This window comes from Mobula hypostoma, chromosome 21 (assembly GCF_963921235.1).
Source record: "Mobula hypostoma chromosome 21, sMobHyp1.1, whole genome shotgun sequence".
Taxonomy (NCBI): Eukaryota; Metazoa; Chordata; class Chondrichthyes; order Myliobatiformes; family Myliobatidae; genus Mobula; species Mobula hypostoma.
In genome coordinates this window covers 5,765,881-5,792,864 of record NC_086117.1, presented here as the reverse complement: position 1 = coordinate 5,792,864, position 26,984 = coordinate 5,765,881, and the positions used below count along the sequence as shown (strand labels likewise).

General features: G+C 42.6%; 1 protein-coding gene across 5 annotated transcripts in view; it reads left to right on the top strand.

Annotated features, from left to right (window-relative positions):
- Positions 1-26,984, top strand: part of LOC134359757 (DENN domain-containing protein 1A-like) — a 634,195-nt gene that overhangs the window by 515,942 nt on the left and 91,269 nt on the right. For all 5 annotated transcript variants that reach the window (XM_063073354.1, XM_063073353.1, XM_063073352.1 and 2 more), the window contains exons 16-19: positions 4,468-4,508; positions 7,416-7,487; positions 12,591-12,647; positions 15,530-15,661. In XM_063073354.1, the coding sequence (XP_062929424.1) occupies positions 4,468-4,508; positions 7,416-7,487; positions 12,591-12,647; positions 15,530-15,661 (302 nt within the window). The remainder of the gene's footprint in view (positions 1-4,467; positions 4,509-7,415; positions 7,488-12,590; positions 12,648-15,529; positions 15,662-26,984) is intronic.

Genomic DNA, 26,984 nt, shown 5'->3' with positions numbered 1-26,984 from the left:
AGATCACTGGTACTGTAAAGCATTGTGCTAACCACTACCTACTGTCCCGCCACAGTTAATCCTAACTTTAATCCTAACATTCTATGATGCTTTAGTCCTCAGCATATATGAGGGGTGATTGATAAATTGGTGGCCTAAAGTAGACGGAGTCAATTTTAGAAAACCTAGAACACTTATTTTTCAACATAGTCCCCTCCTACACTTACACACTTAGTTCAGCAGTCGTGGAGCTTACGGATTCCTTCTTTGTAGAAGTCGGCGTCTCCAGAAAGTGGTCCACAGCAGGGTTGATTGATAAGTTTGTGGCCCAAGGTAGAAGGAGATGAGTTATTAACTTCAAACTTTCTGCATAATCACGCAAAGAGTTGAACTGCACTTGCATGTAATGAGAGCTGTATAACTCATCTCCTTCTACCTTAGGCCACGTACTTATCAATCAACCCTGCTGTGGACCACTTTCTGGAGGTCCAAGACGCCGACTTCTACAAAGAAGGGATCCATATGCTCCACGGCCGCTGGACTAAGTGTGTAAATGTAGGAGGGGACTATGCTGAAAAATAAATGTGCTAGGTTTCCTAAAATTGACTCCGTCTACCTTAGGCCACAAACTTATCAATCACCCCTCGTACTTTTCCCTCAGTGATATTCTTGCTGTATTTCATTATTATTTGTAAGTCTGAAGGTGTATTATAGTAAAGTTACCCAATGTTGAAATCTCAGTACATGTTCAGTGGTAACTCTAGCTATCACACAACCAAGCTTCACGTGTGCTAATGAGGAAGGACACTGCACAGGGAAGAAAAATTGATGATAGAAGGGTGAATGAAAAGGCTACATAAAGACAAAAGAAAAAAAATTACAAATAGACTTGAGCTTAGGTTCATATTAGGGTCAACAAAATTAAAATAACTGGGAGAAAAAGAGACGAGAATATTTTTAAAAGGGAAAAAATGAAAGCTTAACGTTCAAAGAGCAGAATAAAGAATGAGATGGCACATAGCATGTGAAAGAACAAAATCTATGATCAAAATGTAGGAGATTTAATGATTTATTCCACATTTTAAAATTATAAATTCTATATGATGACTATATTGAATTTCAATAGTCACTTAGTTCACAGCATCCTGTCAGAATTGTATCTAAATGGGGCGTAAGGTGCATTTGACACCTAGGCTACATGCATGCATCTAAAATTTTTAAGCCCTGTACTGCAGGAGTCATTCTTGTCACAGAGAGGAATATTGTTCTTGGGCATGAATATTATTCCGTAATAATCCTCCTGATTAGGAAAAAAGGATAAACACAAAAAGAGAAGCAGGAAAGAAGACGATCTAATGATAATGTTTGTGAAAGATGTGGTGAGCGCACGATAACATTGGGCCATTGATCTGAAGGTAATGAGGTTCAAATTCTTCCACAGCAGCTGGGGAATTTAAAATTCAGTTAATGAAAATGAGCATGGTCTCAAAAGCAAGCATCAATAATGACAACTATGAAACCACTGGATTGTCTTTAAAAGAAGCATTTTGTTCGTTTATATCTTTCAGGAAAGGGAATGCGCTCAGTGGCCATTTTATTAGGTACCTCCTGTCGCTAATAAAGTGGCCACTGAGTTTACTTTCGTGGTCTTCTGTTGCTGTAGCCCATCCACTTCAAGGATCGGCAGGTTGTGTGTTCAGGGATAATCTTCTGCACACCGCTGTTGTAAAGCACGGTTACTGTCACCTTCCTATCAACTGGAACCAGTCCGGCCATTCTCCTCTAACCTCTCTAGGTGTTTTCTCCCACAGAACTGCTATTCACTGGGTATTTTTTGTTTCTCGCACTATTCTCTGTAAACTCTAGAGACTGTTCTGTGTGAAAATCCCAGGCGATCAGCAGTTACTGAGATGCTCAAGTCACCCTGTCTGGCACCAACAATCATTCCACAGTCAAAGTCACTTTGATCACATTTCTGCTCCATTCTGATGTTTGGTCTGAACAACAACTGAACCTCTTGACCATGTCTGCGTGCTTTTATACATTGGGTTGCTACCACATGATGGGCTGATCAGATATTTGCATGAACTAACAGGTGTACCTAATAAAGTGATCATGGAGTGTAGAACATAGAAATGACAACACATTACAGGCCCTTCAGCCCACAATGTTGTGCTAACTTTATAACCTATTTTAAGATCAATCTCACCCTTTCCTCCTACGTAGCCATCCATTTTTCTATCATCCATGGGCTATATTGCTATATCTGCCAAACCTGCCCTGTCTGGTCTATTAGTGACTGCAAGCCCCAAGCAATGCGGATGAACGTTAACTGCCCCTTGAAATGCCACAGCAAGCCACACGATCCAAGGAGTAAATCAAGGACCTTGCCACAACCGAATTAAAAACTCACAAGCTAGAAGGCACATTGGCTGTTTGTCTTTTGCACACTGATTGTTTGTCAGTCGTTGTTATTTATAGTTTTTCATAAGTTCCATTGTATTTCTTTAGTTTTCTCTAAATGCTCACAAGAAAATGAATCTCAAGGTAATATATGGTGACATATATGTGCCTTGATAATACATCGACTGTGGCTAATTTCACAATAACAGGTGGATGTTTGAGGAGCAGGAGTATAAAGGAAAGAGGTCGGAGTTCGGAGTTCAATTCCATCTGTGAGAAATTTGTACGTTCTCCTCATGAACTGTGTGGGTGATCCACTTTCCTCCCACATTTCAAAGACATACTGGTTAGTTGATTAACTGGTCATTGTAAAGTGCCTGTGATGCGGCTAGGGTTAAATAGGTGGGTTGCTGGGTGGTGTGGCTCGTTAGGCTGGAAAGGCCTGTTCCGGACTATATCTCTAAATAAAAATAAAGAAAAGGAACAGAGAGGATTGGGAACAGGTTCAAGCGAGTTGATAATTTATGTTTCTTTTTTTTATTTTAAAAAACATTTCTTGTTGCATCAGTGTCAGTGGGTCCAAATCGGCATCTCACTATCCGAACTATGAGGGCACCTTCACAAAAGGTGAAGCTAGAAGATGCAGGAATTCCACCTTGCCTTTTATTTAAAGATTCCCTTTATGTGACACATGTACATCGAAACATCGAACCATAGAGTGAGTCCAAGGATGTGCTGGGGGAAGGATGCAAGTGTCGCTGTGACTCTGGTGGCAACATAGCATGCCCACAGCTCAGTAACCCTAACCTTTGGCATGAGGGAGGAAAGCAGAGCACCCAGTGGTGCTCTGTTCCTTTACAAGGGCCACAAAGATAAAGATTAGCTTTATTTGTTACATGTACATTGAAACATGCAGACGTTTGCATCGGTTGAGTGGAGGATGTGCCGGGGGCAGCCCGCAAGTGTCGCCATGTTTCTGGTGCCAACACATCATAGCCACAGCTCACCAACCCTAACCTACATCTTTGGATTGTGGGAGAGGACTGGAGCGCCTGGAGGAAATCCATGTACAGTATTCACATGGAGAACATACATACTCCTTATAGACGGTGGTAGGAATTGAAACCTGATCTTACAGCTGGTGCTGTAAAGCATTAAGCTAACCGCTTTGCTACATGATATCAGTAAGTATGAGGAATGCCATCTTTCTGCGAAGGAAAATAGAAGAATTGTTCATCTAAGCCTTGCAAGTAACACAAAGCAGTATGAACTAATTGTAATGGCCCCTATATGGTCACTGTTCACAAGGTGTAGGAAGGTTCGTGTTTCCCACATTAATGTGACGCAGATTGTGTTTAGAGTTTGACAAGAGGAGACAATGGAAAATGAGGAGAATGAAGTAAAGTGGGAATCGTGCGGCTAAACTGATAGGAAGTCGGCACATCAGAAAATGCGCTGTGATAGAGATTATGAATTGATACTGCCATGGTGCACAAAGTATTTCCTGCCTATAAAGTATTTGCAACTACCTTTCTGTTCTAGCCACCTCTCTATCTACTTTTGCTGTAATTCATGACAGGTTCTGGCACTCCTGGTAAACACTAACTTATTAAATGGTCAGTAGTGTTCAGCCCAAACAGATGTTGTTTAGTGAAATGCTTTGCATAGCAGCTGTAAGATCAGGGTTCAGTCCATGCCACTGTCCGTAAGCAGTATGTACGTTCTCCCCACGTGGGTGTCCACTGGGTGCTCTGCTTTCCTCCCTCATGCCAAAGGTTAGGGTTACTGAGCTGTGGGCATGCTATGTTGCCACCAGAGTCACAGCAACACTTGCATCCTTCCCCCAGCACATCTTTGGACTCACTCTATGGTTCAATGTTTCGATGTACATGTGACACATAAAGGGAACCTTTAAATAAAAGGCAAGATGGAATTCCTGCATCTTCTAGCTTGACTGAGTTGTATCCAACAGACATTTCGATATAAATTGAATGAACTGCAAGAAGATATATTAGAACATTTGACTGAAATGTTGTTCATTATGTGGGTCGATTTTCAAGTAAGACACCTTTCTGCTTTATGTAGGAAGCTACAAATCCTATCATCAGTGGCTGTTCACAGTGAAGGTGAGTAGGATCACTTATTTCCTTTCCAAATGGAATGCTCATAAAAGCCTCCTGAAATACTTGAATGAATTTTAAAAAACTAAAAGTTAAATTAACTTCAATGTCCATGAAATGTTTCAGTTTTTGTTTTACAAGCATTCTTTAAAATTCTGAATATTAATTATACTTTACTTTTTATCATGGGATGGTGCATTCTAGAATTCAACATTATCTGTATATGGGCTTGGCTATTTTAATCTGATTACGGGGCTCATTATTGTTGTAGATTTTCCTAAGTCTGTATCATAGAGTCATAGAACACCACAGCATACAACGGGACTTTCAATCCATCTAGTCCCTGCCGAGCCATTAATTTGCCTCGTCCCATTGACCTGTACCTGGACCATACCCTCCGTACCCCTCCCATACATGTATCGATGTACATGTATAAATTTATCTTAAATATCGAAATCAGACCTGCATCTATCACTTCTACTGGAAGCTTGTTCCTCACTCTTACCATCCTCTGAGTGAAGAAATTCCCCCTCATGGTCCCCCTAAACATTTCTCCTTTCACCCTTTTTCATCTGTTTCTAACCTCCCCTCATTCTTCTACATTCTAGAAAATAAGGGGAACGTCGACTCAGACCATGAGAGGCCTGCGTCGGGCATTTTCATGCCTTACAAGGCGCAGATTGGAAGTCTGTGTGGGACGCCACTCCTTGCACAGACACTAGAGCAATGTGTGATTGAGTGCCTTTCTCAAGGACACAAACACGCTGCCACAGCTGAGGCTCGAACTAGCGACCTTCAGATCACAAGACGAACGCCTTAACCACTTGACCACGTGCCCAACACGAATAAAGTTCTAACCTATTCAAACTTTCCCCACAGTTCAGGTCCTCAACTCCTGGCAACATCCTTGTAAATTTTCTCTGTACTCTTTCAATCATATTGACGTAAGATTGTAGGCAGGTGACCAAAAGTGCACACAGTGCTCCAAATTAGGCCTCACCAATGTGTTGTTCAACTTCAACATAACATCCCATCTCCTGTACTTAGTGCTTTGATTTATTTAGGCCAGTGTGCTAAAAGTTTTCTTTACAATCCTATCAACCTGTGGCACACTTTCAAGGAATTATGAATCTGTATTCCCAGATCCTACTGTTCTACGACACTCCTCAGTGTCCTACCATTCGCAGTGTCAGTCCTACCCTGGATTGTCCTCCCAAAGGCGACACTCACACTCGTCTGAATTAAGTTCCATCTGTCATTTTTCAGCCCAGTCTTCCACCTGGTCCAGATCCTGTTGCAAGCTTTGATAGTTTACCTTGCTGTCCACTACACCCCTAACCTTGGTGTCTCTATCATTTGCTTTCTTAAGCTGGTTGCTAGAAAGTACATTTGCAGGTAGCTTAGTGAAATAAACAGAACGGTCTTCTTTCTGAACCCGTGCCTCTGCTCTGTTGTGTAGATGTGGTTGGGTGCTTGGTGGTGGGGGGGTTGAGCGGTAGAGGGTTGGTCAGGAATAGCTGACAGAAGTTGCTTTATTCCCTGTGGCGTAGGAGATCAAGGGGGATGATCTAATAGAGATATATAAGATCAGGAGGGGCATTGATTGGATGAAAGCTCGTTATCTTTTTACCAAGGAGGAGGCTACAAAAACTTAGAGCGCATTAGTTTAAGGTCAGAGCCAAGAGTTTTTTTTTTGGCGTGTGCCTGCGTGCGTGCGAGTCTGTGCATCTGTGCGTCTGCGTGTGCGTGCATGCATGCGTGATGTCTTTCTCATGGCTTTTACAGGGCACGGAGCGAGGGAGAGACTGTATGGCGCTCCACTCCTCACACAGACATTTTCACAGTATTTTTCCCTTTATTTTACGAGGTCGAGTTGTGATCTCGACACTCAACCCGGCACGGGTGGAAAGCGTACTCAGGAGCGAACCCGACTGGTTTCAAACCCGGGAACCTCCACTCCCCGGGTCTGGTGCCAATGTCATTGCACCACCAGCCGGCCCAGAGCCAAGAGATCTGAAAGAAAATCAGGGGCAGCTTCTTCACACAAAGGGTGGTGCATATTTGGAAAGAGATGCCAGAAACAGTGGTTTTGTGGACACATTAGCATCATTTAAAGCCATCAGGGTAACTACACAGATCGAAAGGTTTAGCGGCCTGTTGCCGAAATGAGTGCTGATGAGACCAGCTCTCTGAGCAACACAGTCAGTATGGAAGCATTGAGCCGAAGGGCCTGTTTCCCTGCTGTCTGGCCCTCTGACTCTAAAAAATGAGAAATGCCTGCAGATGGAGGAATTTAAGGTGAGGGGTTATATAGGAGGCAGGGTTTGAAGGTCAGCACAACATTGTGGGCCGAAGGCCCTGTACTGTGCTGTACTATTCTATGTTCTGTGTTCTATATATCTGGTTGAAGACACTTTATTTGAATTTTAATAATGACTGGTTCTGATGATAACACTTTGATCTGAAACATTATCACTGTTTCTCTCTCCATGGATGCTGCCTGACATCCTGGATATTTTTAGCATTTTCTGTTTTTTTATTTTAGAATTCAACATTTTCCTTATATTTTCAGCTTTTCCTGATTGGCTCCTGTATTACTATTTTAGTAAGATTTGTAAGATTTTATTTACTCAGATTTGATACATCTTAAGCCTAATGATAAATTAGCAGTTTCACAGTTTTTGAAATGTATGCAGTTTTGTATGCAATTTTGCCTACAAATTATGTCTGAGTATGTATCAATTAGTCCCGGGATATGTTATCATTCAAATCCCTAGGTATTACAGGAAAATCACCATTTAAAAAAGAGTCTGTGATTCTCTCTCTGAAATATTGTGAGAATGTTTTTGCAATATGATGCTTTAGCTATTTACTTGCAGAATGCAAATTATTTAAACATTAATCTATTAACAGAAAGGAAGTGGGGCCCTCATAAATACAATGAAGACAAAGGCGAACCCCGCAATGAAAACAGTGTACAAGTTTGTAAGTGGATGGTTTTAAAATGTTACAAATTTTGTTAATTTATGAAAATCATAGGGGAATGAATATTTCAATGAAATATATCATAATGAAGTATCTGTCTGCAGCATTTGCACAGTTATATGTTACTGAAGAGTACAGAATTGAATAGCAGTATCTTCAAAGATCAGAGTCAGGTTTAATATCACTGACATTTCAAATTCAACTTTACTGTCATCTGACTGTACATATATACAACCAAACAAAACAGCATTCCTCCAGACTGCAGTGCACTCCCAAAACATACGTACATCACACACAGCACATAAAGCAAAACAAAATCTTACCACAAATATGTCGTGAAATAAGCTGTTTTGCAACAGCAGTATGGAACAAGACATAAAAACCTATAAATTACAATTAGAAATATATATTAAAATAATTAAATTAAGTAAGTAGTGCTAACAGAGAGAAAATTGTGAGATAGTGTTCATTGTTTTGTTCACTATTCATTCTGAAATCTAATGGCAGAGGGGAAGAAGCTTTTCCTAAAACATTGAGAGAGTGTTTTCAGGCTCCTGTACCTCCTCTCTGACATGAGAAGATGGCATGTCCTGGGTGATGGAGGTCATTAATGATGGATGCCGCCTTTTTAAGGCATTGCCTTTTGCAGGTGTTCTTGATGCTGGGGAGGTGAGTGCCCATGATAAAGCTGGCTGAGTTTGCCACCTTCTGCAGCTTTTCCCAATTCAGTGCGGTGGACCCTCCATAACAAATGGTGATGCAACTAGTTAGAATGCTCGCCATGCTGGTACATCTGTAAAAATTTGCTAGAGTCACCTGCAAGTCGGCTATGACTCCTTTCTCATTACAAGGAAAAGCAGTTTAATTGGTTTCAGAAAGTTTATTTGTTACGAGCTCCCATGTCTCAGGGTTTTTCTCCTTTCCCAAGCCTGCATGAGTAACGCCCTCCATTTTCCAGTGTTCCTAGAGGAGTCTAGGACCAAAGGGCACAGCCTCAGAATATAAGGATATCCTTTTAGAACAGAAATGAAAAGGAACTTCCTTAGCCAGAAGCTGGTGAATCTGTAGAATTCATTGTCACAGGTGGCTGCAGAGGCCAAGTTGTTCGGTATATTTAAAGTGGAGGGTGATAGGTTCTTGATTAGTAAGAATTTCAAAGGTTACAAGGAGAAGGCAAGGAGAATCGAGTATAGAGGGAAAATAAATCAATTGTGATCGAATGGCAGAGCAGACTCAATGGGCTGAATGGGCTAATCTGCTGCTCTGTTTTATGGTGAATGGTCTTTTTTTAGAAGCAACTAATAATTTATGTTATATGCAGACATCTAATATAATCATGAAAGATTTTGATTGGGTGAGTGAGAAAGAAAATTTTCCCTGACAGAGGAACCAGTGAGGAGGGATCATTCAATTTAACGGAGAGGAGAAAGGCTGACAAAATCTGCGTCTGGTGTTGATGGAGTTGAGACCACTGCACATTTAAAAGAGAAAGAGCCGATAAATGTTTGAAGCAAAGAGTACATTGTTCTAGCAAATGGCCGATACAAACACAATAGGCCAAACATACTTCATGAGTGTTCAGTGAAGCTGGTTTGGTACCAAAATTGGTGTCTCCTGGGTGGACAACCGGGGAAGATATAACAAGGTTTCTTCCAGGATTTCCCAGAAGAGATCTCATGAGCCCGCTGGGACTGATAATCCAGGTGACCTTCGAAGCTGACAAAGGAGTGATGCCAGTGAAAACAAGATGTAAAAGATCTCCAGGGTCCGCAACTGACCTTGTTTACAAACTTCTCTGCTGAATCTAGTTAAGTCACTGCTCCAAGTGATCCAGATTATTAGAGAATATAAAAAAGGAAGACAATGTCAGAAGTAATAAGCCCCTGGAAACCACAGTGTAAGCTTACAATGCACCAAAAATGTTTATCATTAGGTAGTTGAGAATCATTATAAAGAAAACTGTGGACCCTACTGGGCCATTTGCATTGTGAATTTGCTACAGTACATTTCTCCTTCAGTATCCAGTTATACCTCGACGTGCTTACGACTTTTCATTCTGGTGCATTCTAAGCCTCGTAATTTTCTTTTGGAGAATATTTCTTTCCTGTTTGCTTCTTCACTTGATTCATTCTGTTCCTCCGAGGATAATTTGACCATAATTAGCAATGTCTGTGTCAAAAAAGGTAGAAATATTTTAGGGGTTTTAATTTCAACCTTGTCAGAGTTTCAGCACATTATCAGAATCAGGTTTATTATGATGAAGAGTCTTGGACCAAAATGTTGACTCTTTATTCCTCTTAATAGATGCTGCCTGACCTGCTGAGTTCCACCAACATTTTGTGTGTGTTACTCTGGTTTGTTATCACTGACATGTGCCATGAGGTTTGTTGTTTGCAGCAGCAGTACAGTGCAATACATCAAGTATAATATAAATTACTATGATTGCACATTGCACATTTAGACAGAGATGTAACGTGAACATTTTTACTCCTTGTGTATGTGAAGGATGTAAGAAATAAAGTCAATTCAATTCAATTCAATTCAATTTAGATCGCTAGATACTTTATTGATCCCAAAGGAAATTACAGTCACAGTATTATTACAAGTGCACAGATATATAAATATTAGAAGAGAAGTAAGAAAGAATAAAAAAAGTAAGTTAGGTTAAAAATAAGTTGTACAAGATTTACAAGTCAAAGATTACAAGAATTTCAAGATTTCTGAGTTCTCACTGATAAAGATGGTAGTGCAGGAATGACCATAATATTATACAGTAATGGGTGCACATTCACACCGTCCAGATAAGAAGTGATGGTAGTATTGCACAGCATGTCTGCGATAGCAGGGTGTGGTAAACAGAGCTTAAACAGAGCTCTGGTAAACAGAGGTTAATAACAGTCTAACAGAAGGGGGTCATCACTTCTCCAGCTATAGGTTTGCTAACTATTGAACCTAATGGCTGAGGGAAAGATTGACCTCATATAGCCCTCTTTGGAGCAGTGCAGTTGTCTGATTCTGTTACTGAAAATGCTCTTCAGTTCAGCCAAGGTGGCATGCAGAGGGTTAAAAACATTGTCTAGAATTGCCGTGATTTTCCAAAGGGTCCTTTGTTCTACCACAACCTCCACTGTGTCCAGTTTGACTCCTGTAACAGAGCCAGCCTTTCTAATCCATTTATTGAGCCTGTTTGCATCACCCAAGGTGATGCCATTGCCCCAGCACACCACCGCATAGAAGATTGTACCGGCAACAACAGACTGGTAGAACCTGTGAAGGAGAGGCCTGCACACTCCAAGGGACCTCAGTCTCCTCTGGCCCTTCTTGTACACAGCTTCTGTGTTGGTCTTCCACTCAGGTTTGTCATCCAGGTGCAACTACAGGTACTTCTAGGTCCTCACCGCATCCATGTCCTCACTAAAAATAGTAACAGGGAGCAGTGCAGCCTTGGTCTTCCGCAAGTCCATCACCATCTCCTTTACTGATGTAGAGCTGCAGATGATTCAGCTTGCACCATTCGACAAAGTCCTCCACCAGGGTCCTGTATTCATCCTCCCATCCTCCCTTTGTACACCAAACTGTTGCTGAGTCATCAGAGAATTTCTGCAGATGACATGACATGGCTCAGTGTTGTTTCTGAATTCCGAGGCATATGGGGTAAACAGAAAGGGAGCCAATACAGTCCCTGTGGGGCCCTTGTGCTGCTTACAGCCATGTCTTATACATGAATTTTGCTGTTCCCTTTCCACCAATACTCACTCAGACAACTTGTCCAATTTATAACTCCTAAATAGGGGATCCTCATTGGTCAGATGATCGATCCTATCTTCTCCTAGCCTCTGGCGTGGGGGTTCTTCCTCACAATGGTGGGTCTCTTGAGAGATTTATTCCTGATAGCATATTTGAAGCCTCCACTTTTATATTTGTTCCTTACCAATTCAAATACTGCATTCCAGTGTCATAGGCTATAGGTCATGGGTCTGACCTTTAACACCTTTTTATTGGCTCTGCTCAAGGCCAGCATCTATTTATTACCCTCTTCCCAGCAAGTGACAGTTGATAATTTATGGCTCTTTGTTCTCTTCAGTAACCAGCTCGAATCACTCCAGGCACTCACAGATCCCGACACTCACAAACCTGTATGTTATATTCACCTCACAAATAACCTATCATTTGGAAATTATCTCTAGTCCACCAGGTTACCTGAAGCAACATTGTGTTTACTTTAAAACAGAAAGAAAGTGAAGCAACTTCATCTCACAAAATAGAGGATGTAAAACAGTTGCACAATATGGCAGCTTCCATCTCCAAGCACATGACGGGGACAAAGACAATGGATCTATCTGCTTCCATTGTCCTTGACCCATTCGAGTTTGACATTTCCTTCCATATTTTAAATCCACCGTGGCCAATACATGGATTCTTTGCTTGTTCAGAAATCTGACAGTGGAGGGGAAGAAGATGTTCCTCAACCATCGAGCATGTGTCTTCATTGTAAGTGCAACAGTATTACAACGTCAGAGGTTAGAGATCAATTCCAATGCCATCTGTAAGGAGTTTGTACATTCTCCCCATGGACTGTGCAGGTTTCCTCTGGGTGTTCAGGTTTCCTTCCACATCCCAAAGACCATAAGACCCTCGAGTCTGCTCTGCCATTCAATCATGGGCCGATCCAATTCTTCCAGTCATTCCCCGCTCCCCTGCCTTCTCCCCATACCCTTTGATGCCCTTGCTAATCAAGAACTGTGCCAGTTAGTAGGTTATTTGGTCATTGTAAATTGTCCCAAGATTAGACTAGGGTTAAATTAGAGGTTGCTGGGCAGTGTGGCTCAGTGGGCCGGAAGGGTGTTCCCCGCGGCATCTCCAAAATAAGTAAATAAATGGACAGACAGATAGATAATAAATAAGTGAGCATGTGTGAACTATTTATTAGTATTCAGAAGTTCTTGGTTCTTCCTTCGAACTTTTTGCAGCTCCTGTTTTCTGTTAATGCATTGTACCGAAACAGCTGAAACAGAAATGGCTTAATGGGAAGGCTTGTTACTATTGAAGGGAGATGAAGTCTAATGAAGTGGTTTTAACTTGAATTCTCTTCTGCACTTCTAGGCAAAGGACCATGCGAAAATGGGAATAAAAGAGGTGAAAAATCGTTTGAAGCAAAAGGTATTTGATTTATTTTTGGTGCTGCAATAAGTACTGAGCCATTAAGTATATTATCTGATCAATGTGGAACTGTTTGAGGCATTGTTGTGAGTCCACTTGAAAATGCATTAACAGTGACGATACTGAGTGGGCTTTTTGAAAAATGTGGAGAGATGGCGAGCGTCTCTTAACCCAAAAAGGTTGTATTGTTTCTTTCTGGGCTCTAGTCTGATATTGGCTCAGATGGTTAAAGCACAAGTTAGATGTTGAGTGAAGGTTTTCCTTTAATATCCCTCCTTAACCTCAACCTCATGAGCATCGCTGCTGTAGCATTCTCCAGAGTTCTGTTTGTTGTGTTACTGAACTTCCTGGCCTACTTGAGTGTTGCTGCCAATTAGTGACCAATTCAATATTCAAAATTGTTTAATGTCATTTCCAGTATACAGTGTAAAGGAGAACAAAATAACTGTTACCCAGATCCAATGCAGCACAAAAAAAACACAGTAAGAAAAAGGATCCAATAATAATCAAAAGACACAATAAATATAAATAGAAACAAGAGAAAACCTGCAGATGCTGGAAATCCAAGCAACACACACAAAGTGCTGGAGGAACTCAGCAGCCCAGGCAGCATCTATGGAAAAGAGTACAGTCGACGTTTCGGGCCAAGACCCTTCAACAGAACTCCTCATCTTTTTTTCTCCAGTCCTGGTTCATTGCCACAGATGGCTCTGGAAGCCAAGTCATTGAGTATATTTAAAACAGAGGTTGATAGGTGCTTGATTAGTAAAGATGTCAAAGGTTACAGGAAAAAGACAGGAGAATGGAATTGAAGAGAGGTGATAAGTCAGCCATGATGAATGGTGGTGCAGACACAATGGGCTGAATGGCATTATTCTACACCTATTTCTTATGATCTTCTGGTCCAAAAATTATAAACACAAAAGATTCTGCAGATGCGGGAAATCCAGAGCAACACTCACAAAATACTGAAGGAACTCAGTGGTTCAGGCAGCATCTATGGAGAGGAATAAACTGTCAATGATTCAGGCCAAGACCCTTCCCTTCCCCTCACCTTCTTATTCTGGCTTCTTCCTCCTTCCTTTAAAGTCTTGATGAAATGTCTCGGCCTAAAACATCAACTGTTCATTCCTCTCCATAGACACTACCTGACCTGTTGAGTTCCTCCAGCACTTAGTGTGTGTTAAGCCAAACCTCTCTGCCAGTGTTATACATAGATAGTCTGAAGTAAATTCTTTGATTCTAGTGTACAGAAACTTTATTTCATGAGAATTGCTACATCTTTCTCAATCATCCATTGGAAATTCTGTCAAAAAGAATCCCTATTCTCATTACTTCAGTAAAATAGGGACTTAAAATAAACAATAGCCAAATTAGCAGTAGTGCAATCACTTGAGTCAAGTTTGATGTTCTCTTAAGGGGTTGTCTATTGCTGGGCACTCAAGTGGCTGTAGAGGCTGATCCAGAATCCACATATTCTGGCCAGATCTCACAACCCTGCACCCTTTGCCACTTGCTGATCGCCACTGGACTTAATCTGGGACGTTAGGATAGATTCCATTAATGGAGAATGCTTGTGTGTGACTTTGTTTAACATGGGGTGCTGATACATGGACAGACACCCCACGGTCCTTGATATATCAGGATCAGGGTCCAGTGGCATCGAATGCAAGGTAACTGGAGTCCCTGCACTGCTGTAGCCTTCCTCTGCCGTCACTGCAGTTGTGATATGTCATCATCTTCCACCAGCTGCACCACTGAGGTCTGGGTTAGATTGCTCCTTGTCTGGACCTCACCCTGACCTTGCCACGAGTGACTGCCGGGAGCTAAGCGTCAGATGGCTAAACTCCAGATGGCATTGCTCTTGGGATCTCAGGAACTCGCAAGCCTCTCCATCACAACAAGGTGATGATCCTCGGAGAAGAATAACCAAATATCATGAGAACAGATCAGAACCTTCAAATCAGATGGAGCTCCTGGATGATGAGATTAAATCCTTGCCTATTCATTAGTAGCCCAGGTTAACTATCACCAGTTTTATCCATTTAGAATGATCTACTTGTTTTAAAACTGTGGGAGATTTTGATGCAGCTCACTTTTAAAAGCAAGCACAATTCAATTCTGGTGAAAAATCTCCTTCCTCACGCTCCCTTGATCCTGACAGCTACTGAGACATTCAGGACTAATTTTCATCTGTTGTCCACACCAATCGTGAAGAGAACGATGTGACAGGTAACACCTATATTGCTACTCTTGGTCATACAATGGTGATATCTGAAAGTATATTTACTTATTTAGAGATACAGTGTGAAATAGGCCCTTCCAGCACTTAGAGCTGCGCTGCCTAGCAACCCACTGATTTAACCCTAGCCTAATCACAGGACAGCATACAATGACCAATTAACCTACTAATTGTCTTTCGACTGGAAGAAAATTACAGCACTTGGAGAAAACCCACACGAACACAGGAAGTAACATACGAGCCTGCTTGCAGAGGACACCAGAATCAAACTCTAAACTCCAACGCCTTGAGTTGTAATAGCGTCACACTAACCAATATGCTACCGCAGGATATTTTATCCTCAGTCAGAACTAGCAGAAGATGTGTCTGATTCTTCCCTGCACAGTGACTATCGCTGGATTGCAATGAGAGATGTAACTCTTTGATTAATGAATTGTTTTTCCCTATTTTACTCTCAGGGTTCTACAGGGTTGTGTTGCAATTGGTATGTCACTCACTGGTTTATTGGTGTGTGTGTATAGCTTGCGTTTCTAACATCAGAACATGTCGACTGCTGTTCCCTGCAGCGCTTCCTTCATGTCCCGTGTCCCCTAACCACAAATGGTCCTGCGAATGCAAGTCACTTGTGTCTGTCTTGCAGGAAATGGCAGAAAATGGCTACTCAGTGGCGGGAGACAATGTCCAGCATAAAGGTATGGCATCCCCTCTGTCTGAGAAGAAGGAAGGGAGACAGCGAGACGACCAGCGGCCGATAACCATGCATTTTGGGCAGGTATGTAATGGCCAGTGTGTTTCCTTTCCATTGAGCGCTTGTCAGTTTTTTTTTGTTTAGTGGAATGTTTATACATAAATGAAGTAAGTTTGCAGGTGACATTACAGATAATGGAGAAGGTTGTCCAGGTTACAATAAGGCACAGACAGGATACAGAGCTGAGCTGAGAAATGGCAGATGGAGTTCAATCCCTAAAAGTGTGAAGTGATTCACTTTGGAAGGTCAAACTTGAAAGCAGAATTCAGGGTTAATGGTGGAATTCTTAGCAGTGTGGAGGAACAGAGGAATCTCTGGGTCCAAGTCCACAAATCCCTCAAATTTTCAGAGCAAGTTGATAGGATAGTTAACAAGATGTATGGTGTATTGGCCTTCATTAGTCGGGATTTCCTGACAAAATCCTTGCATCATCAAGCTTTCTCCTTTGAAATTGCCACAACTGTTTATTTGGTTATCCAGACTTTCTCTTCCTTGTCAGAAAAATGAACTAGTTATGTTGTGAAGAGTTCGGGACATTATTTGATGTTATTATTTAAAAATGGAATCTCGTATTTTTGGGGCTACGATTGAAAACAGAACCTACAATGTGCTTCAGGAGTCTTTGAACAGTTTTAAAGATGAATACAGAATACTGGAGGCACTCAGCAGAGCTCAGTCCTGATAAAGGGTCTCTGCCCGAGACAACAACTGTTTGTTTCTGTCTGTGGATGCTGCCTGACCTGCTGAGTTCCTCCAGCATTTTGTGTGTGTTGTGCTGGATTTCCAGCATCTGCAGAAAACCTTGTGCTTATGATTTGTAGTTTTAAAGATCAGGTTTTGGAATGACCGGTCTAAAATCCCAGTTAAAAATTGGAGGGATTGCATGGAAAATCATGTCAACACTGAACTGTGAACACTCTCTAGAGCAGGGGTTCCCAATGTGGTTTCCACAGACCCCCTCAGTTAATGGTAGGGGCCCATGGCATAATGAAGGTTGGGAATCTCTGTTATAGAGTTGGCAGCTATGGTAGCATTTCGTTGGTTATGCACCGTGTCGTATGAAGTGGGTGATCATGGTCTTTCCATGACCATGATTGTTCTTGGCAAATTTTTCTACAGGAGTGGTTTGCATTTTCCTTCTTCTGGGCAGAGTCCTTACAAAACGGGTGAACCCAGCCATTATCAATACTCTTCAGAGATTGTCTGCTTGGCATCAGTGGTCGCGTAACCAGGACTTGTGATGTGCACCAGCTGTTCGTACGACCATCCACCACCTGTTCCCATGGTTTCACATGACCCGGACAGGGCGACTAAGCAGGTGCTACATCTTTCCCAAGGGTGACCTCCAGGCTAGTGAAGGGAAGGAGTGCCTTACACCTCCTTTGGTAAAGACGTATTTACATCCCACCGCCTTAAGCAGTGCCCATCATATATTGAAGCAGGATATTAATAAAGTAGTAGCCACAAAATCTTGATTTCTTTGATGCTCTTGGTTCTTTTACTCAAAGGTACCAGGAATAGTGGAACTGGCTTAGATGGGAATCTTGGTCAGCATGGACCAGATGAAGTGGTGGGCCTGCTTCTGTGCTGGTTGACTCTATGTTGCTTCACTGGAAGGTGCAGCACATATGTGTGAGAAAATGTTGGTCTTCAAGTGTGGCAGAGATACTCCCATGATCCTGTTAGATACTAATGTCTGTATTTTGAAAGGATATTGTCCATATTCAGGTGGCAAGGTGGAAATACGTCTCTACCAAAGGAGGTGTAAGGCGCTCCTTCCCTCCACTAGCCTGTACCTTGGGCAAGGTGTAACACCTGCTTAACCCCCCCCCCCCCCGGTTGAGGGTTACGTGCAGCCATGGGAGCAGGTGGTGGATGGCCGTATGAGCAGCTGGTACATATCACAAGTCCTGGTTATGCGACCACTGACAGCAGGCAGACAATCTCTGAAGAGTTTTGATAACGGCTGGGGTCACCCATCTTGCAAAGGTACTACTCAGAAGAAAGCAACAGCAAACCACTTCTGTAAAAAAACTTGCCAAGAGCAATCATGGTCAAAAGACTATCATCGCCAACACGGCACAAAATGATGATGATGATTGTCCATATTCCTTTGTACTTTTCTTACAATTTAGAAAGTGGCCTTTAGGCCTATTGAGTCTGGTAGCTCTTAGAACAATCCCACCAATCCCATTCCCCCAATTACTATCCTATAACCTTCTCTTCCTTACACATCCATCAACTCTTCCTGATTCTCTGACCACTCACTGTACCAGCCAGTTTGACGACCAATCAACATGTCTTTGGGATATTGGAGGGAACTGGTATAGTGAGAGAACATCCAAACACCCCACAGACTGCACTAGAGGTCAGGATAAAACCCTGCTCCCTGGAGCGGTGAGGTGGATTGTTGAAGTCTGTGATTGCGATAGTGGTGCTGTCTTTGCATTTGTGCATTTTAAATAGCCTGGCGAAAGGAGCCCTTGTGAGGAAAGATAGCACATGCTGCAATGCTGGATTTAATTTGTTTTTTCATGGGTATGGATGTTGCAAGTTGTGCTGGTATTTATTGTCCATCTTTGCTTGTTTCTGAAGTGAGAAAGAAATTAATTGGAAATAATTTGGAAAATGTGTATCTTGGCTGGTTGATGGTTGGGTTGAGTTGTTCTCTGATCTTGGCAATTTAGTTGCAAACATTTTGTCATCATACGAGGAAACATCTTCAGTGCACTGCTAATTGTTGTGTCCTCCCAGAGCTTGGCCTTTATATACTTATCAACCAGCCGACTGGTTGTCATTATGGAAACTCAGTTGTAGTGTAGGAAGAAAGTCTGTCCCTTATTGGTTGTGTGGCAACCTTCATGTGTTGTGATTTGGAATTTTGTCTGCATTGGCTCATAAATAGGATCGAGGTCTATGAGTCTGTTTACAGTATTGTTAACAGAAAACCACGCTTCCAGAAACTCTTTTGTATGCCGCGTGTATGTTGCGCCATGACTTTCACTGATGCCCAGTTGAATTTGCGCCCCCTTGATCTTCATGGGCAGAGACTAATAGGTAGAAATTAATTATGAACATCGATCCCTGGGTAGAAATTAATTATGAACATAGATCTGAGACATAGCGAACCAGATGGTTTGTAACAACAGTCGGTAGTTACCAAGACTTGTTCAATTCTAGATTCACTTAATTAGTTGAATTTGACTTCCTCAGACTTATGGGAGGATTTGAACTTCAAAGTTCAAAAGTTCAAAGTATATTTTATTCTCAAGGTACATATATATCACCATATATAACTCTGAGATTCATCTTCTTGTGGGCATACCCAATAAATCTATAGAATAACAACTATAACAGAATCACTGAAGGACTGGCCATCTAGGTCATTCAACCAGAATGCAGAAGACAACAAACTGTGCAAACAGGAAAAGAAGAATTAATGAATTAATTAATAAGCAATAAGTATCGCAGACATGAGATGAAGAGACCTTGAAAGTGTTTCTTTGAGTTGATGGTGTACTGCTGTGGCTATTAAACTCATACTGAACCACTCTACTGTCATAGCTTTCTATATTGATGTTACACTGGTGAACAGACTGTTGACAGATCAGATTTATTTATTTATTAGATTAGCTCTATTAGTTACATCTACATCAAAACACACATCATTTGCGTTAAAGACCAACATAACCTAACGATGTGCTGGGGAGCAGGCAGCACGTGTCGCCACATATTTCATTGCCAACAAAGCATGCCCACAATGTTCATCAGAATAACATGCAGTCAACATACAGTATACAACAAACAGCAGCAGCAAAACAAATCTGTTTCCCACCACCCCCTCCCAATCTACACACACAGATGGGCCTCCAACGCAGGACAGATCACCACTTGGCCTCTGACCTTCAGGCACTGGCCCTGGACTCTCAGAATCAAGCCTTTGGCCTCCAGACCTGCTGACCCAGGGTCATCAACCTTTGGGTTTTGAACACTGAACCCGCTAACCTCAGTCTTCGAACCTCCAGGCTCAATGCTGATGGCCTTCTGACCTCAGGACCTACCAACTGACCTCGGCCTCCAATCCTGGGACTTGCTAACCTTGTACCTCCAACCCCAGGAGTTGCCGACCTCAGAGATCATCAGCCCTCATTCTTGGGGCCTCATAGACCTCAGACATCTGTCCTCAGAGATCTCTGGCCTCTGACCTTGGGAAACTCCTATCTGAAATCTGACTTCCATTCCTCTTATTTGCTGCTACTGACCTCTCACTTCCCTCATCCCTATTGCTATCACTAATCTGACCCCTAACATCATATGCTGTCCATCAAAACCATCCCAACAAACCTAAAAAAACTGACTTCTCAGCCTGGCAGATCCATTGATGGTGTGAACTGCCTCAGCCTGAATGCAGTTGAGCTTACGTATTGCTGCTGCTTTCAGTTCAGGCAGGTGATGACAATTCTATTTCACTCCTGACTTGGGAACGGCAGATGGTGGAAACTCAGAACGTGACTCACCTGTCCCAAATGAGCGGCTACCCAGCCCCTGACCTCTAGAAACGTGCCAGCTATGTGCCTGGTCCTTGTGAGATTCTGTTCTGCAATTACCTCTTGGAAGCTGTTGGTGGAAAATGTCGCCTAGTTGATGCCATTGACTTTCAAGGGGAGGAGACCAAGTGCTCTCCTCTTTTAAATGGTAATTATCTGATACCTGCTTGCCGCAAATGATATCTCCCAAATCTAGTTATTCCACCATGCAGGCCTGACGACTTCATTATCTGAGAATTATGCATGCTAAAAATCCAAAAGGTGCCTGAATTCACATTCTTCGTTATTTTCTTTTTACTTGTTTAAAAACGATGCATCATTTTATACACGGGAAAACGTGAAGACCGGGCAGTGGCTGACAAAGTTCTCCTAGGACTGCAGGCAACATGCATCAAGCTTGTCGTTGTGTTGAGTGCTGTAGGTTCAACAGGGACTTAGTACACTCCACATAAAAATAGCTCTTGCAAGAGGAATGTGAAGATTGGTGTGTCTTATTATCCAGGAGGAGTTTTAATTGTTGGGGGAGTGTGGAAAGAGAGCGTAGCTCCTTGGCCTGAAGTAGATGGTTTAATTTATTTGGGGCCAGCTATTGGCGACAGCATCAACAACAGTTATTTATACCAAGCCATTAACATCTTTTCTCATTATAGACTGTCTAGGTATATCCAGTATTTTCTGCTTTTATTCCATCTCAAACACGAGGAAGTCTGCAGATGCTGGAAATTCAAGCAACACACACAAAATGCAGGTGGAACGCAGCAGGCCAGGCAGCATTTATAGGGAGAGGTACAGTCGATGTTTCAGGCCGAGACTCTTTGTCAGGACTAACTGAAAGAAGAGATAGTAAGAGGTTTGAGAGGGGGAGGGGGAGATCCAAAATGATAGGAGAAGACAGGAGGGGGAGGGATGGAGCTAAGAGCTGGAAAGTCGATTGGCAAAAGGGATACAAGGCTGGAGAAGGGAGGATCATGGGACGGGAGGAGAGGAGCACCAGAGAAAGATGGAGAGCAGGCAAGGAGTTATAGTGAGAGGGACAGAGGGAGAAAAAAGAGAAAGGGGGGTCGGGGGAATAAATAAATAAATAAATAAGGGATGGGGAGCACCTCTGCTCTGTCCGCCAGAGAAAGCAGGGTCTCCCAGTGGCCACACATTTTAATTCCACATCCCATTCCCATTCTGATATGTCAATCCACAGCCTCCTCTACTGTCAAGATGAAGCCACACTCAGGTTGGAGGAACAACACCTTATATTCTGTCTGGGTAGCCTCCAACCTGATGGCATGAACATTGACTTCTCTAACTTCCATTAATGCCCTTCCTCCCCTTCTTACCCCATCCCTTATATTTATTTATTTATTTATTCCCCCTTTTTTTTTCTTTCTCTCTCTTTTTTCTCCCTCTGTCCCTCTCACTATAACTCCTTGCCTGCTCTCCATCTTTCTCTGGTGCTCCTCTCCTCCCGTCCCAAGATCTTCTTCCTTCTCCAGCCTTGTGTCCCTTTTGCCAATCGACTTTCCAGCTCTTAGCTCCATCCCTCCTCCTCCTATCTTCGCCTATCATTTCGGATCTCCCCCTCCCCCTCCCACTTTCAAATCTCTTACTAGTTCTTCTTTCAGTTAGTCCTGATGAAGGGTCTTGGCCTGAAACGTCGACTGTACCTCTTCCTAGTGATGCTGCCTGGCCTGCTGTGTTCACCAGCATTTTGTGTTTATTCCAGCTCTCCAGTTTTTGCATGTGTTGTGCTTTTAAGAATCAGAGTCAGGTTAACTATCACTGACGCTTGCCATGAAATTTGTTGGTTTGTGGCAGCAGTACAGTACAAGACATAAAACACAACATAAGTTATATTAAGAAACATATTTTAAAAAATTAACTGAGCAGTGGGAAAAGAAAGCAAAAAGAATAGCGAGGTAGCATTCACGGGTCCATTCAGAAATCCGATGGAGAGCTGTTGAGTGTTGGTCTTCAAGCTCCGGTACCTCCTCTCTGATGGTAGTAATGAGAAGAGGGTATGTCCTGGGTGGTGGGGGTCCTTAATGCTACCTTCTTGAGGCATCGACTTTTGCAGCTTTTTCTGACCTTGTGCATTGGCGCCTTCACGCCAGATGATGATGCAACCAGTTAGAATGCTCTCCACGGTTCATCTGTAGACATTTACTAGAGTCTGTGGTGAAATAATGAAGTTTCTCCTGAAACTCCTAATGAAGTATTGTCGCTGGCAATGCCTTCCGTGTGATTGCATCAGTATGTTGGGCCCAGCATACAATCTTTGAAATATTAACACCCAGAACTTGAAGCTACACACCCCTTCCACTGCTAACCCCTCAATGAGGGTGTGTGTTCCCTCGACTTTGGCGAGGTAAGTGGGTAAGTGAACTTAGTTTTTTCCTTGCAGTTTTTTTTTGAAGAATAGAGAGCATGTCTATAGGGCTAGTACTTTGCTCTGGGTGTCAGATGTGGAAGTCCTGGAAATCTTCCAGTCTCCCAGTTGGCCACATCTGCGCCAGGTGCACCGAGATGCAGCTTCTGAGAGACCGTGTTAGGAATCTGGAGCTGCAGCTTGATGACCTACTGCTTATTAGGGAAGGTGAGCAGGAGATAGATAGAAGCTACAGGGAATTAGTCACCCTGAGGCTGCAGGAATTAGATAAATGAGTGACTGTCAGGGGTGGGAAGGAGGAGATAGTAGAGAACACCTCTGTGGCCATCCCCCTCAGTAATCGTTATCCCGTTTTGGATGCTGTTGGGGGGTGGTGGGGTGACCTGATAGAGGATGACCACGGTGATTGGGTCTCTGGCATTGAACCTCAGAAGAGAGAGAAGAAGATGAGGAATGTGGTAGTCATAGTGAGGGGAACAGGTTCTGTCAGCCTGATAGAGATACCCGCGTGGTGGTTTCCCTCCCAGGTGCCAGGGTATGGGATATCTCGGATCCGGTGCAGAGTATTCTGAAGGGAGAAGGTGAACAGCCTGAAGTCTTGGTATACATTGGTACCAGTGACATAGGTAGAAAAAGAGAGGACCCCTGAAGAGAGAATTCGGGGAGTTGGGTAGGAAGCTGAAAATTAGGACCTCCAGGGTAGTAATCTCAGGAATGCTGCCTGTGCCACGTGTTAACAAGCGCAAGAATAGCATGATCAGGCATATTAATGCGTGGCTGAGAGACTGGTGTAGGGGGCAGGACTTCGGGTTCCTGGCTCATTGGGGCCTCTACTGGGGGAGGTACGTCCTATACAAAAAGGATGGGTTACACCTGAATTCAAAGGGGTCCAGTATCCCAGCAGGCAGGTTTAATAGGGCTGTAGGGAGGGTTTAAACTAATTTGGCAGAGGGATGGGAGCTGGAGTGATAGGGCTGAGGAAGGGGAAAACAGAAATAAATCAAAGATAGCGTGCAACAGAGATAATAGAAAGGACAGGCAGGAGATGAGGCTTAATCACGGCCAGTGGGATGATTTACAGGGCAATACAGGTGTGGTGCAGTTAAAACAGAAAGCAACAAACACTGTACTGAAAGTGTTATATTTATATTTGAATGCACACAGCAAAATAAATAAAATGGACAATCTTGAAATTCAGCTACAGATTGGCAAATATGACGTTGTGGCCATCTCTGAAACTGGGCTAAAGGATGGCTGCCATTGGGAGCCTAATGTCCAAAGATATACGGTGTATCGGAAAGATAGGTTAGTAGGCAGAGGGGGTGGTGTGGCTCTGTGTAAGAAATAATATTAAATCACTAGAAAGGGATGACATAGGATTGGAAGCTGTAGAGTCTCTATGGGTTGAGTTAAGAAATGGCAAGGATAAAAGGACCCTAATGGCAGTTGTATACAGGCCTCCAAACAGCAACTGGGATGTGGATTACAAATTACAGCAGGAGATAGAAAAGGTGTGTCAGAAGGGCAATGTCATGATAATCGTTGGGGATTTTAGCATGAAAGTGGATTAGAAAAACCAGGCCAGTACTGGCCCTTAAGAGAGAGAATTTGTAGAATGTCTAAGGGATGGCTTTTTAGAACAGCTTGTAATTGAACCCACTAAGAGATTGGCTGTGTTGGATTGGGTGTTGTGCAATGATCCAGAGGTGATATGAGAGCTTAAGGTTAAGGAACCCTTGGGAAACAGTGATCACTATATGATCGAGTTCACTTTGAAACTTGAGACGGAGAAACTAAATTCCAATGTGTCGGTATTTCAGTGGAATTGAACCGGATGAATGGAAAATTACAAATGTTACTCCGCTATTTAAGAAGGGTGGGAGGCAGCAGAAAGAAAAATATAGACCTGTTAGCCTGACATCAGTGGTTGGGAAGTTGTTGGAATCGATTGAGATTATGGTGTACCAGTAGGCACATGACAAGATAGACCAAAGCCAGCATGGCTTCCTGAAATTAAAATCCTGCCTGACTAACCTACTGCAATTTTTTGAGGAAATTACAAGCAGAGTAGACAAAGGAGATGCAGTAAATGTGGTGCACTTGGATTTTCAGAAGGCCTTTGACAAGGTGCCACACATGAGGCTGCTTAGCAAGATAAGAGCCCATAGAATTACAGGGGAGTTACTAGAATGGGTGGAGCATTGGTTGATCGGCAGAAAGCAGTGAGTGGAAATAAAGGGATCCTATTCTGGCTGGCTGCCGGTTATCAGTGGAGTTCACAGGGGTCTGTGAGGGACCGCTGCTTTTTACGATGTATGTCAATGATTTGGACCATGGGATTAATGGATTTATGGCTAAGTTTGCCGATGATACAAAGATAGGTGGAGGAGTGGGTAGTGTTAAGGAAACAGAGAGCCTGCAGAGAGACTTAGATAGTTTAGAGGAATGGGCAAAGAAGTGGCAAATGAAGTACAATGTTGGAAAGTGTATGGTCATGCACTTCGGTGGAAGAAATAAATGGGCAAACTATTATTTAGATGGGCAGAGAATTCAAAATGCAGAGATGTAAAGGGACTTGGGAGACCTTGTGCAGGATACCCTCAAGGTTGAGACGGTGGTAAAGAAGACGAATGTAATGTTGGCATTCATTTCTAGAGGTATAGAATATAAGAGCAGGGATGGGATGTTGAGGCTCTATAAGGCACTTGTGAGACCACACTTGGAGTATTGTGAGCAGTTTTGGTCCCCTTATTTTCGAAAGGATATACTGACATTGGAGAGGGTTCAGAGAAGATTCACGAGAATGATTCCAGGAATGAAAGGGTATGAGGAACGTCTGGCAGCTCTTGGGCTGTATTCCCTGGAATTGAGGAGAATGAGGGGGTATCTCATAGAAACATTCTGAATGTTAAAAGGTCTGAAGAGATTAGATACGGCAAAGTTATTTCCCATAGTGGGGGTGTCTCGGACAAGAGGGCACAATTTCAGAATTGAAGGACGTCCATTTATAATGGAGATGCGGAGAAATTAATTTAGTCAGAGGATGGTAAATCTGTCAAATTTGTTGCCACGAGCGGCTGTAGAGGCCAAATCACTGAGTGCATTTAAGGCAGAGATAGATAGGTTCTTGATTAGCCAGGGCATCAAAGGGTATGGGGAGAAGGCAGGGGAGTGGGGATGACTGGAAGGATTGGATCAGCCCATGATTGAATAGCGGAGCAGACTCGATGGGCCGAATGGCCTACTTCTGCTCCTACGTCTTATGGCTTTATGTTCTTCTGGACTTCGCCTTCCTGAAGTTCACAAACAATCCCTTGGTCTGATGTTAAGTGCAAAGTTATTGTTGCAGCAGCTCTCAACCAGCCGATCTGTCTCACTCCTCGTCACCATCTGAAGTTCTGCCCACAGTAGTTGTGTCATCAGCAAATTTATAGCTGGTGTTTGAGCTGTACCTAGCCACAAAGTCATGGGGGAAAGAGACAGAGTAGAGCAGCAGGCTAAGTGCATATCTTTGAATGGCCTCCACCTGACTCAAGCAAATTTCTACAGGTGAACCATGGAGAGCATTCTGACTGGTTGCATCACCACCTGGTTTGAGGGGTGGGGGCAATGTAGTGGATGGTAAAAAGCTGCAGAGAGCTGTGAACTCAGCCAGCTACATCATGGGCACTAGCCTCCCCAGCATCAAGGACATCATTTTAAAAACAGCTTCTTCCTCTCCATTATCGGATTCTGAACAGTCTCTGAACACCACCTCACTATTTTGCTCTGTTTTTGCAGTGTTTATTTTCTTTTTGTAACCTACAACATTTTTGTGTGTATTCATTTGATTTTGCTCCATGTCAGTCCTTGACTGGATCAATACCATCATCCACACAGTACAGCAATTTTTAATATTTTTGTTCCATGTCAGTCCTCCACATACGTCAGTGATAATAAACCTGATTCTGACTCTGGAAACTGCAACCTTTCCATTACTCATTTTGTATTGCTTTGAACATCGTCTGCAGCATTCAGATATAAAACATACAAGATTAAACTTCTGAATATGTCCCCACACAATGGAGATAATTTAACGTTAAAAATTCAATCGTAGCAGCTGATATTTCATATACTGTAAATGCAACACTTGCCAAAAGAAGGTTCTGGTGATGAGGCTCAATTCTGAATATAATCAATTTACTGCATAAGGATATCAAGGATTTGCTTGTTAGCATAATCAAAGCAGCTGTATAAAGAGCTTACAAAAGTCACCGAGAATATAAGGTGACAACAGCTGCTGATGAAACCAGCACAAGTTAGGATCAAGGGGTGATTCTGCTGGTACTTGGGGAACAAAAGGAAAATATAATTGCAGCAGCCATAGCTTAACGTGAAATAATTTAACTCAAAAATATTTTTACAGTCAACAATATAAATT